This window comes from Grammomys surdaster, unplaced genomic scaffold, assembly GCF_004785775.1.
Source record: "Grammomys surdaster isolate TR1022 unplaced genomic scaffold, NIH_TR_1.0 229, whole genome shotgun sequence".
In the NCBI taxonomy this organism is placed as follows: Eukaryota; Metazoa; Chordata; class Mammalia; order Rodentia; family Muridae; genus Grammomys; species Grammomys surdaster.
The window spans coordinates 2,940,901-2,954,831 of record NW_021604674.1 but is presented as its reverse complement, the minus strand read 5'-3'; the positions used below and the strand labels follow the sequence as shown (position 1 = coordinate 2,954,831).

The window sequence follows — 13,931 nt, the reverse complement described above, 5'->3', positions numbered from 1 at the left end:
CAGTAAAGACACCAGCCTCAGGGTCAAGTGCAGATGAATTGTTCAAAGACACAAGCCTAGATGCACACAGATCTCTGATGTCATCTGAAAAGGCTTTTTGTGCAGTAGATGACAAGTAATGGGAAAACTCACAAGGAAGGTCAGAGCAGAGAATAAATGTCTGGTGAGTGTTCAGCAATGACGGGCATCTGTTTCACACCTCTCCCCCACAAGGCTCAGAACCGTCTGGGAAGAAAGGGCAGAAAGACTGAAGAACAGAGGTTGGGAGAAGATGGCTCAAAAGCAAACAACAAACTAGAGCATCCGCCCAGATGGAAGGTTCATTAAGGAAGAAAGTTGTCATCTGACTTGCTCACTAACATAGCCCCATGAGCCTACAACAGTACTTGGCACACAGTACAGGATAGACAAGCAATTTTGTAATGTAGTTCATATACAAAAGTTCCACATAGAAAATAACCACAGAGGTAGGCGGTGGGGTGAGGAGACCCTCTAGAAAGTTCCAGAGACCTGGGAGGTGAGAGACTCTCAGGACTCAATGGGGGTGACCGTAGCCAAAAGGCCAACAGTGGGGAGAGGGAACTCGAAGAGTCCATCTCCAATAGATAGACAGGGTGTCAAGTGGAGGGATGGGGTTACCAATCCACAGTCAAAAACTCTGACCCAGAATTGTGTCTGTCTTAAAGAACTGCAGGGACAAAAATAGAGAAGAGATTGAAGGAAAGGCAGCCCAGTGATCAGCCCAACTTGCAATCCATCTCATGGGGAGGGGGTGGGTGGAGGAGAACACCAAGGCCTGACACTATTACTAATGCTATGATGTGCTTACATACAGGGGCTGTCCTCTGAGAGTCCCTACCAGCAGCTGACTGAGATGGACACAGACACACCCAACCACTGGACTGAAGTCAGAGACTCCTATGGTTGAATCAGGGGAAGGATTAAAGAAGCTGAAGGGGAGGCCGACTCCATAGGAAGACCAGCAGTCTCAACTAACCCAGACTACTGGGAGCTCCCAGAGACTGAGCCACCAACCAGCAGCATACACAGGCTGGACACCCCGGCACAGATACAGCAGAGGACTGCCTGATCTGGCTTCAGTGGGAGAAGATGTGCCTAATCCTGAAGAGACTTGAGGCCCCAGGGAAGGGGGAGACCTGGGTGGAGAGATAAGAGGGGAGAGCACCCACTTGGAGGCAAGAGGGAGAAGGAATGGGATGAGGAACTATATGGTGGGGGACTGGGAGAGGGCACAATGGCTGGAATGTAAATAAAATAATTAAAAAAAAAAGAAAAGAATCATAGAATGGGTAAATATAAACAAATAAGTATAGACGACAGGTACAGTTAAAAGAGACCCCTGTGGGCCAGAACCAAGCTTCACAGACCTCAAGCTCCTGGCGATATGGAAACAAGGGCCAGTGAAGAAGCAGCGAGATGTCAGCTGCTGTCCCAGCGAAGCACCACAGAGTGACACAGTACCTTGGAACTCAGTAGCTTAACATGAGCATTTTACTAAGTTCCCAGTGTCCTCGATCAGAGGACAAAGGGATGACCTTGCTCTAGAATGTCAGACCTCCTCTAGAATGTCTTGAAGAATGGGAACAAGATCCAGGGTTTGGAGGTTAGCATCATCTGGAGTCTTTCACTCGTGTCCCTGGCATCTGAGATGGGTGAGCTCTCCACATGCCCTGGCTTCGTCATGGTGTAACCAGGCTCCCCCACACCCTTACTCGCTTGCTTTTTGGGGCCCAAGTCTCAACTCTCTGCTCCAGGCTGGCTCAAACTCAAGCTGCTCTTCCTCCTGTAATTAAAGACTTGCACCCACACACCCTGCTGGTAACTGGCCTTCTGACAGCTGCACAAGATTCCGGCACCATGCCTGAGATGAGGCAGGAGTTCCCTGCTTTTCTGTCCTGGAAGAAGTCTTATACTCTCTCTACTCTGCTCTTGATTCTTACTGTAAACAATGTCCAAGCCCAAGAAATGCCACAGGTCCTCCACCGCTCCATGAGAGAACTGCCAAGAAACTGGTGTTCATTTCAAAAGGTGCCATCCCTGAAGATCAGCAAGATCACTCAGTAGGTAATGATGCAGTGTAAAATAATTAATATTTCACAGTATCAAGTTTTCCAAATTACACAATTTAACTTACTGACATCATTGGCAATTGGACAGTTACAAAATAACCTTCTGGAATGGAGCACTAGCAATTGGGCAGCGGAGTCTTGTTTATTATGTATTAGCCATAGCAGTAATACACACCCATTTTTAACTTTCCTTGCTACATCAGGGAGAGGCAGGCTGTCATATGCTTGTGACTCACAGAACTACACCATAGCACACCTTAACAATACGACCTGGAAGTCGCTTTCTTGGAGCGACATGAAAATGTTGCACCTTGATCCCAGCACTGGTGCACACATAGCGAGTTGCCAGGGCTACACTGTGAGACTTTGCCACACAGTGTGTGCTTTCTGGACTTAATGACCAAGATTGCACTACTTGTTTGTTTCATTTCAATTTGGAGGCAAGAACTAAGCAAAACTGAAGCAGAGCGTATAACGACTTACTGCTTCTGTCTCTGCTGCTATCGAGAACTTTGGTGACGCGGAAGCTCTGTCTCTCCTATACTGTCTAAGTTAAAACAAACTTTTCTCACAACTTCTTTTAAATGAAGGGAAAACATATCTTAAGATGTTTGTTATAATGCCTTCCACACAGTGTAACAGCAAGCTGAGCGCTCTGAGTAAAAACTTCTGACTGCTGAGGAGGGAAGAAACAGGAAAGACAACATTTGAACGGATGTCTCTACGCACCAGGGGGCTCAGCATTTTATAATCCAGACAAGTAAAACCACTGGGAAGTACATGTGCCACTGACCCGGCATGAAATGACACACTATTATATACTCTTCATTAAAATGTAAAGATTCAGCTTATAAAATAGTAGGTTCCTCCTTTGCTTGTTAAAGAAACAGTGCCCTCTAGGGGCAGAAACGTAACTAGCATAATGTACAGATCTCTATTTCAACGTGTGAACAAGCTCTCCTACCATTATCAGTGCTTCACAACCAAAGGCACAAAACAGAACCCCTTGGAGGAACAGCTTAACATACAGAGTCCCTGCACCCCTTGGACTGTAAGCACATGTGTTCTGAATAAAAGCTAAGCAGTAACAGCCAAACGTTGTTAGTAAACAGCTGTGGTTCTCTGTATTAGCTATTGGTCCTTCTTTAAAAAGCCCCCAGGTATGTTTTGGAAAATAATCCCGGCTCCAACCACAGCTCTCAGTTGGGCAGGGCTGACCTAGAGCTAGCTCCAAGGATGGATCCTGATGAGGTTAAGATGACTAGTAATTCTCATGTTGCCCACAGAGAATCTGAAACAGCCAGGGTGTGTGTTTGGAGCTGTGGCCAGGGGGCCACTCTAGTAGCAGGGGAGAGCCTACAAGAGACACTTGGTCACCATGTAGAGTGTAGAGATGAAGCCAACCTCGTACAGATCACAGGGAACAGAGGAAGAGAGTCTGGGTCCTTGTGGACTGCCTCCCAAGGGCAGCCAACGTCAACCTCAGCTGAAATCTGCCCAATCCTTGGACGTTCCTGTCACAATGAGCAAAAATGTTTCCCATTGTTGTAATTTTCTGTTGCTTTTTAAGAAATGGGCTTTGATCTGTTGCCCAAATTAGTCAATTTCCAGGCTCAAGTGATCCTCCTGCCTCAGCATCCAACAGTCAGAACTATAGGTACAGGCTAGCACACCAAGACTCATTATTGTTTATGAAAGTTTGAGTTGTTTTTCTTATCTTTTTTTGTCTGCTCAGGTCACTAACACAAGGATCTTATTTTAAGCACTTTATGAAGACTTAGAGCCAAAAAGGGTCACATTAATGTTAGTCATTTAGAGCAGTGGTTCTCGCCCTTCCTAATGCCACGACCCTTTGATACAGGTCCTTATACTGTGGTGACCCCCAACCATAAAAGTATTTTGCTGCTACTTTGTAACTGTAGTTTTACTACTGCTATGAATGGTAATGTAAATATCTGATATGCAGGATATCTGATACCTGAACCTGTGAAAGGTTTGTCTGACCCCCAAAGGGACCCACAGGTTAAGAACTACTGATTTAGAACAAAGGCAACAGTTCTATGACCTTTTGGAGACCTCGAAAATAGAAGTAAGGGTAAGGTTGAAAGGGTCACAGCACAAGTGTCCCCATTAGCTAGTTTTTACGTTGACTCAAGAAACAACATGCCATAGACCATTTGATCCGATTCTGAAATTTCTAATTGGAATTCCACGGCATATGGCATCCAATTGGTCATCGGATGGCACCACTGCTAAAGACAGAGGGGAACAGATGAAGGTAACACAGTAAACCCGATGTCAGTCATGAGAGCAGGAATGTGATGGTGGGATGGGCAGAGAGGGGAGCCAACTTCAAAGTCATGCATTTTGCTGTTTAGTCAGGATGACAAAATTATGCTTTCCTAACAGTTAGTATAACTTTATCATTAAAAAGTGACAAACTTCAAATACTCAAAACATTTTGAACAATGCAATAAATCATCTGAAAAATCGTGTATTTTATTTTTAATTTTTTGTTTGTTTGTTTGTTTGTTTGAGACAGGGTTTCCCTATGTAGCCCTAGGTGTTCTGGAACTAGCTCCATAGACCAGGCTAGCCTCGAACTCAGAGATCTGCCTGCCTCTACCTCCCAAGAACTGGGATCAAAGGTGTGAGCCACCACACCCAGCAAAAGCATGTATGTATTTTAAAGGCCAAAAAGATGCTTCTACTTGATCCCAACCCTGACAACCTGAGTTCAAGTCCCCAGAACCCACACAGTGTGGGTGTCACAGCATGCATCTGCAATCCCAAAGTTCCTACACTGACATGGGAAACAGAGTCCAATGCTCCCAGCAACAAAGCAGTCCTTGTCTGAAGGCAGCTCTGTGGGCCCGAGAGCTTCTGAGGAGTACTCTGTCTCTGCCTCTCTGTGGGAGTGCTGTGATTAGACACACACTGCTGCCCCCAGCTTCTTGTTGGTCCTGGGATCTGAGTTCAGGTGCTCATGCTTGGTGATGTCATTTGGCATAGACCATCGATGAGCAGGGGAAGAACTGTTCTAAGTATAGAGGGGGTGGCACCATCAACAGCCTGGGGTTCAGAGGGACAAAAGTGGAAGGAGAAGGGAGCCTGGCAGCACAGAACTGCATTAGAGCTGCCACGGAGTGAGCACCACCATGTGGTCACCACCATGATGCCTGGCCTCTTAAGCCCAAAGCAATGAAGCCAAAAAACCTTGGATTGAAACTGCAGAACTATATTCCCCAAATAAGCCTTTACTGCTTTAACTGGTTCTCAGGGATCTATCTAGCGTCCAAAAGCAAGCTACCCAGCCAATGTCTCATTTACAGCTCAAGATTAATAGAGTAAGAAAACAGACTATAAAAAAACATGTGAAATTAATTAAGCTTGTATACTTCTTAAAACACCCTTAACTGATGAATCTCAGCATATTCCATGGCCTCAGATAGAACTCTTTTATCTAGACAAAGGGAAAACTTGCATTTATTTTTCTTCAGATCAGAACCAGAAAGCAAACCTCATACTTTGTTTTTAATTTCCAAACACACATACTCATGTATCATTGTTAAACTATAAAACATTAATGAAAATTCAGTCTAATTCAGCACTGCCGTTTGTCGTCAAAACATGAACAAACTACATTACATAAAACCAATACTTTTAAAAAAATTTAAGTAAGATCCTTAAACTGCCAAGAGGAACTCACAACTGATTGTCATTATAGGCAACAATTACCTGAATGTGCAATGTTTAGAATATAGTAAAAATTATATTTAATTTCTTAAAGATTTCCTACAATAACTGAATCACAAGTTTTGGTTAGATTTTACATACCTTAAAAGTAGAAAGTCCATACAGTCTTGTGGTGTGAACGGTTTCTTGAGAAATATTTGTAATGTTAGTTATAAAGTCCTCCAGGTATTTGCAAGCTTGTTCCAGGTGTGTTGTGTTTATGATAATTTGCACCAGCTAAAAGACATGGAAGCCAGAGTAAATACAAGTCACACCTGTGCAAGACTACCTGATTTAAAAAAAAAACTCCATCATTACTTCCAGCCTGCCTCTGTACTAATTCTGTATAATTCCAGCAAGACAGGATACAACTGATTTCAAAACTGCCCTAAATAATGCTTATGAGCATTTATGTTGTCTTAAAAATATTTACATTTTATGAGTCCACAGCCAATTTTTTCAAAATGACTTTCCATGGCAATCTGTAGAACACTTAACAAGTATACCTTTCTTTCTTTCTTTCTTTCTTTCTTTCTTTCTTTCTTTCTTTCTTTCTCTTCTTTCTTTCTTTCCTTTCTTTCTTTCTCTTCTTTCTTTCCTTCCTTCCTTCCTTCCTTCCTTTCTTTCTTTCTTTCTTTCTTTCTTTCTTTCTTTCTTTCTTTCTTTTCTTTCTTTTTTTTTCAAGACAGGGTTTCTCTGTGTAGCCCTGGCTGTCCTGGAACTCACTCTGTAGACCAGGCTGGCCTCGAATTCAGAAATCCACCTACCTCTGCCTCCCCCCAAGTGCTGGGATTAAAGGCGTGCGCCACCACTGCCCAGCAACAAGTACAAAATGAGGATCGCAACTGTCTGCGAAGTCTGAGGTCTGCGCCCTCCATCTCCAACTGTCTACTATTCCCTAGAGAAACTTTTCCCTCAGGTTTCTTCTTAAGATTTTTTTATATATGTGTCTGGTTTGCATGTAGGTTTGTACACCATGAGCATTAGGCCAGAAAAGGGTGTCACATCACCTGGATCTGGAGCTACGAATATTATTACCTGCCATTTAGGTGTCTGGAACCCGGGTCTTCTGCAAGAGCATCAAGTGCCCTTAGTCACCTAGCCATCTCTCTAGCTTCTGCCTCTCAGTTCTTGGATTGATGCTTTTACTTTTTGAAAGTCTACTTACATTAATACATTTTAAATGAAAAGCTAGCTCCACAGGATAATATTTTACAACAATTTATAATTTTTTTGTTATTTTATGTGCATGGGTGTTTTGTCTGCATGTGTGTCTGTGTAAGACGTGTGTAATGTACCTGGGGCCCACAGAAGCCAGAAGTTATCAAATGCCCTGAAACTGAAGTTACAGATGGTTATGAGCTGCCATGTGCGTGCTGAAAATCTAACCCAGGTCCTCTGTAAAACCAGTGTGTGCTCTTCCTCTGAGCCATCTCTCTAGCCCCGACTCTTTCACAGTAAAACGTTTGGTTATTATTTCTTCTTACCTCTGTCAAACCTATATGAGGTTTTCTTATAAGGTTCAGTAAACAGCTACTCAGAATTCTGGTCAGCAGAAGATTTGTTGATTTTCTAAGCATATCATCTATTTCTGTTGAGCTAAAAATAAAAGTTAACATTGATAAAGCTTTCCAAGAGTACAAATACTTAACATTCTCAAGAATGTAATATAACTTACTACAGTAATTTTTCTGTCCTATCTTTTATATCATATATATATATATGTTTATTCTTTATAAATGACAGTGACTCATTAAGCTACAAACTTCAATTTAAAAGGGATCATTTATAAAGCAGAATGTTCATTTATGTCATAATTTAAGTGTATCAGTCAAGACAACAAATGAGATACTTTGTACAAAGCATTATTATAATTCCATTGTAGAACAGTCACTTTGTCCTTTATACACAATCATAGCAAAAATTTACTTTTAAGATAACACAGAGTGTTGTAAGTAAAAAGATTTACTTTTAAGATTTCCTATTAAATCATCTATAGCATGTGTCTCAACACTAATATAACAAAAATTAAAGAAATAAGATATAGTTAATATGACTCAAATACAAAAACCTTTCCAATGAGATGACAGTTCACTAAAGGTGCCAGGGTCTAGAAATAAAGTGTTAGTGTTTCCTAAAAAACAGATTTCGTGAGAGTCAGCTTACCTTCGGTGGAGCGACTCTGAGAATTTAAGGCTGGCATAAATAAACTCTTTGACTTGAATATAAATAAGAGGCACTGACTGGGACATGGGGAACTTCTTTGGGAAAGATTGCTGTGAAAAGAGAAAGTTAATACTGCATCTGAGATTTGTTTTATTTAGAAAACAACATTCTAGTCTCTTATAAATGTTAAAAACATAAGCTGATTTCACTAGTGAATGTAAATGATTGTTCAAAAATTCTATGGTTATATTTCTACATTATTTTTATATGTTGTTTTATTTTTTTACTTTCATCTGTTTAGTTAGTTAGGAAGGTAGCAGTTTTGAGATAGGATCTCACTAGGTAGCCTGCCTGGCCTCAAACCTGTGGTCCTCCTGATATTGCTTCCTAAGGGCTACGGTTACAGGCAAGTGCTGCCAAGTCTAACCTATTTTTAATTTTAGACAAATCCAGAATTTTTTTCAAAGTGCAGCCATTGACAGGAGGTGGTGGTGAACACCTTTAATCCCAGCACTCAGGAGGCAGAGGCAGGCAGATCTCTGAGTTTGAGGGCAGCCTGGTCTACAGACTAAGTTCCAGGACAGCCAGGGCTACACAGAGAAACCCTGTCTCAACAAACAAACAACTCACAGCCATTTAATCTCACGCTTAGATCATAGTACAGACTATGTCTAGCACAGGCTACACATGTGAACACATTTTGTGTTCTGATACACGAACTATGTAGGCGATCTGTTTGCTTCTTTCTATTCATAAGAGTCGGGGTGGCCAGGAAAAGAAGAGGCTGGTTTCCTGACTCAGGAGGGTTTTGTTTCATTTTGCTTTGATATGTACACGTGTGTGTATGATATGGAATGTGTACATGTGGTGTATGCAACGTATGTATGCAGATGTGTCTGTACACACAGAGGCCAGAGGAGTACACCAAGTGTCCTGCTCCAACCCTCTCTACCTTATTCCCTTGAGAAAGGTTCTCTTACTGAATCTGGAGCAAGGCTGGCAGCAATCCTCCTGTCTCCGCACTGCAACAGCCCAGGTGTAATAGGCACACAGAGCTTCATTTAGCTTCTGTGTGTGCATAAGGGGATCTGAATTCAGATCCTCGTATTTGTGCAGTAAACTCTCTTACCTACTGAGCTATTTCCTTGGTAAGATTTCTTTCACTTAAGCTTCATTAAAGGCGTGATTCCAAGATAACATCCAGTTTATCTCAAGTTTCTGAATATATCTTACAGAAATTTTCTGGTTATTTTACCAACAAACTATGGAGCAATGATTTACTTCTAAACTACTTTATCAGCCAATATTCACTAGAAAATTCTCAATCACCAAATAGGAAAATTTCTCCAAGATTTTAATCCCAAAACACCCCACATCTTATACTTTAGAAGTCTAATCTACACTTCTACCTTCCTATTAATTGCAACCTTGCTGTGTCTGAGTATACCCCCTCTAGGCCACCACCAATGTCCTAGTTAAGTCCAGTGGTGCTTCCCACTCTTCACGGCCCCCTGCTTTCCTCGAAGACCTGGTACAGCTAGCCTCTTTTCGTCTGAAATGATCTCGCCTTCCTCCTGCCCAACCCTGGCTTTCCTTACATTTCTCTACCTGCTCCACTTCTCAGATCAGCCATTCTTTGATTATTGCTATTACTTATAGCTTTGCCCTAATAAATCACAAAGAGTTGGAAAAACAAAAAAATAAAATAAAAAATAAAAATAGAAAAAGTGGTTGCTGTACAAAATATATTCTCTTTTAGATTTTGTATGTATGTGAGAAATATGTGCATGTTTGCATATGTCTGAGGACAATGATTTCACAGTGCAAGTGTTAAGGTCAAAAGACAACTTCAGGTGTCAATCCTCACCCTCCACCGTTGTTGCAAAGTATAACATTCTTCTCCTTTGAGACCTGATTCTACTCAGAAATAATGGGTATGTGTGACTATGCATGTTCCTGTACATGTATGCATGCACATGTGCACTCACATGTTTTCCAAAGTGGCTTACATTTGTCATTTTGACTCTGAATTGCATATTCTTTCTTCTTGATGAATTCTACAACAGCTACTACCTTCGTATATCTTATATTTAATCCAATAAGCTCTTATAGAAACCATGTGTGTGTGCACATATGTGTATATGTGTGTGCGTGTGTTCTTTTTTTAAGCCACAAAATAAGATCTTTCACAGTGAAAAATATGCCAAAGACATTCTCTCCCTACAGCATACTTGTGCTGGATAGTTTCAATGTTAACTTGACACAAGCCAGAGTCACTTCAGAAGAGCAAACCTCAATAGAGAAAATGCGTCCCTATCAGACTGGCCTGTGGGCACGCCTAGAGTGCATTTTCTTGATTGATGGTTGATATGGGAGGGCCAAGCTCACTGGAAATGCTGCTACCAATGGGCTGGTGATCCTGGGTTCTATAAGAAAGCAGACTGAGCAAGCCATGAGGAACAAGGCAGTAAGCAGCACCCCTCTATGGACACAGCATCAGTTCCTGCCTGCACGTTCCTGTTCCTGCCCTGACTTCCTTCAATGATGGACTGTGAGGAAGATGCATAAACGAATTATGATCATGGTGTTTTACCACTGCAATAGAAACCCTAACTAAGGCAGTACTCTTATTACTACAACCTTCTCAGCATCTAGCATACCTGCTCTGGAGTGCACACAACACAAATACTATTTGCGCTGGGAATCCACCTCCTATTTGGGACAACTGTTTCTAGTTTCTAGTTGTCCCTAAGTCCCCAAGAAATCCCTATCATCTAAATAGTAATCGTAGTAATAACAACAACATAATCTATAAAGGTTAAAATCACTTTTTTCAAATGACATAAAAAAAGCTGCCCTTCAACAAAGTCATTTTCAACTTAATGTTAAATTTATATAGTAATTCTATCTAGTGTAAGTTTTATATGATAATTTATTTTTTCTAAATCCTTAAGTAAAAAGCTAACTTGTACCTTTTCAAGGTCTGGATCTTGAAAGGGGAATTTACTGATGACTACTTTATATTCTTCCTCACTGCCAATAGGGATGGGGCTGTAGTTATCTTCTTCAAAAATGTCCCTGTTAAACAAGAAAAATTGAAATCTTATTACTGTTGTCATTAGACCAAAGTAGAACAGTATCTTAAAAACCAAAACCAAGCCAGCTCTCTACAGTTTTGTTTAAAAGTACAAGTCACATTAAAGGTCACAGCAGGAAAGCACTCATCATCCGGAATCCTAAAATCCAGTATCAAACCAGTCTGGTTCCTCACAGTTCATATCCAGTGTCCTCTTTCTAGTGTTACATAAAGAACCTCATTTTTTTATTTTCCTGTCTAGGCTATCTCTCAAGACAGTGACATTATGAAGAAGTTCAAGTTCTTGATGATCAAGACAATGTGCTTATTACTCAGTCTCAGTTCTGTAACCGGAAAGGAGGCTTCCTAATCACTGTGTATTTGCCTATGCAGACCTCTTGCAGTTAGACAGGGCCACATGACTAACCCAGTTTTAGCCACTGGGTTTAAAATGGAAGGAATGCAGACTTCTCTGAGTCAAAAGCATGCCAGCATGTCTGAACTAACGGTGTGACAACCTTATCTTCCCCGGAGACAACAGGTTCAAAAGGTGTAATCACAAATGAAGCCCCTCAGCTCTCTGACTTCTGTGTGAAACACAAAGGACCTCACCCACTGAGCTCTGGAGGACTGTCAAAACCCACTGTCCTGGTCATTGCTTTCCCACTGACTGACGTTCCATCGGCCTCTGTCTCCCTAGGCCTGGGATTAAAGTAGTGCAGCAGCCACCATGCCCAGCATCAATCTGCTGACATTCATTAATGGCTATTAAGTGGTAACTCTGACCTGTAATAAAACTCCTTACTCCACTATGGTGTATGTTACACACAGAGTAAAGACCCTATCAGAGGAGGTGGAGATCATCTCATGGCAAGTCTCCCTGAGAGGCTACGGAAGCTTCGATGAGATTACAGAAGGAAACCATGTGAACAGAAGAGACATAAAAGGGGAACAAGCATAGGTGCCAAAGAGTGTAAAGCCATGCTAGCTGGAGAGATGGCTCCTCGGTAAAGGTGTCTCCATTAGTTCAAACCCTAATATACATTTGATATGTCTGATGAGGGATTAACATAAAAAATAAGGAATGTCAAGAACTCAACAGCAAGACAATAAATTACAAGATTAAAAACGAGCAAGGCCCTAAATAGTTATTTTCCAAGACACTCAAACAGCAAAAGAACAGGTATATGAGAGGCTGTTCAATATCACCAACTCCCATGGATATGCAAATTTAAGACAAAGTGATATCATCTCGAGCCTATTAGAACTGCTATCGTTTGAAAAAGAAAGGTGTGTATGTGTTGATAAGGATATGGAGAAAGGAAATCTTTGTGTTCCTGTGGTGGAAATAGAAATTAACACTGCCATTACAGAAAAGAATGTGGAGGACCAACAGTACAGAAAGAACCAAAACCAGAACACCCACATGAGCCCGCAGCCCCTCCATCATGTATCTCTCCAGAGGATATGAGATTAGGACAGTGACAAGGTATCTGCTGTCCCATGTCCACTGCAGTATTGTCTGCAGTGCTATGGTATGCAGCATTAGCTGCAATAGCTGCACTGTGCAAGATATGGAGTCAGCTTTAGCTTCTGCTGGATGGACGAATAGATGGATGGAAAGACGGTTGGGTAGATAAAGAAAACATGCTTTACGTACATAATGGTTTATTCTTCCTTTAAAATGAGGAAATTCTATCATTTGCACTAACACAGAAGAACCTGGAGGACATGATGGTAAATGAAACAAGCCTGGCTATGTGACTTTACTTATGTACAGAACCTGAAAAAGTCAGACTCACAGAAGCAGAAAGTAGTAGTTAACAGGGGGTCAAGGCAAAGGGAAACGTCAGCCAGAGTGCCAGATAGGCACATAGGTTCCCACATAGGTTGTGGGAACTGTCACACAGTAAGGTGACTGCAGTTCACAGTATTGACTTCACAACTGCCAAGAGAGTTTAAACTTAACCTCTGCACTGCAGAGATAGAATGCGAGGACAACTTAATTAATTTGCTCCCCAATGTACTGATTTCGTGGTGACAAAAGAAATAAACAAATGAAAAGGCTCCCTAGTAAGACAGGATGGTGCTGATGCTTCACAAGACTCTCCTGGGAAGTTATGCACTTCCTGCAGGGAAGATTTCCTCTCCAGGGTTCCATGGGATACCTGGCACTACAATAAAGAAGTCAGGGAGATGGCTGTTGAACCTACAATCATTATGAAATGGTCAATATTTCCTTGTTCTTTTATGCCCTTCAACAATCCAAAATAAAATAAAAGAAAATAAAATGTTTTTACAAATGTGTGATATATTAGTTTAGTTTGCCATTCATAAGGGATTTATTAAAAATCTGTGCTCTATAAGTATATTTATATATTAAATACGTTTGCATAAATATATTGCTTCACACTTGTCTATTAAAAGTCTATAAAATAAATAAAACTAAAGCGAATAAACCATTGGTGCTCACAACTTGAACTACACACAGATAAACTATGACAGTATTAGTGAGATGACAAACTCTATCACAGAAGTTGCCAGACTGTAATTACCAGTGCTAGTGTAATTTCTCCCGCCCCACTGTTAGGTGTCAGCTCACTACTTGTGAGACATCTGAAGACACTAGGAAGGATAAGTAAAGCTTAAACCCTACTACTGAAAACTTTAGGCTAAATGTATTACTTAGGATGATGTTAAAAGTTGGAACTAAAATGTTTTTAGAAATTATTATAGCTGAAATGATTTTTGTTTTCCTCTACAATTACTATGAATTATGGCATCTATTCTATTCTATTCTATTCTATTCTATTCTATTCTACTCTACTCTACTCTACTCTACTCTACTCTACTCTACTCTACTC

General features: G+C 41.1%; 1 protein-coding gene across 3 annotated transcripts in view; it reads right to left on the bottom strand.

Annotated features, from left to right (window-relative positions):
• Window positions 1-13,931, bottom strand: part of Exoc6 (exocyst complex component 6) — a 139,452-nt gene that overhangs the window by 73,799 nt on the left and 51,722 nt on the right. For all 3 annotated transcript variants that reach the window (XM_028773486.1, XM_028773484.1, XM_028773485.1), the window contains exons 14-17: window positions 10,964-11,069; window positions 7,992-8,101; window positions 7,313-7,424; window positions 5,928-6,062 (exon numbers count right to left, since the gene is read on the bottom strand). In XM_028773486.1, the coding sequence (XP_028629319.1) occupies window positions 5,928-6,062; window positions 7,313-7,424; window positions 7,992-8,101; window positions 10,964-11,069 (463 nt within the window). The remainder of the gene's footprint in view (window positions 1-5,927; window positions 6,063-7,312; window positions 7,425-7,991; window positions 8,102-10,963; window positions 11,070-13,931) is intronic.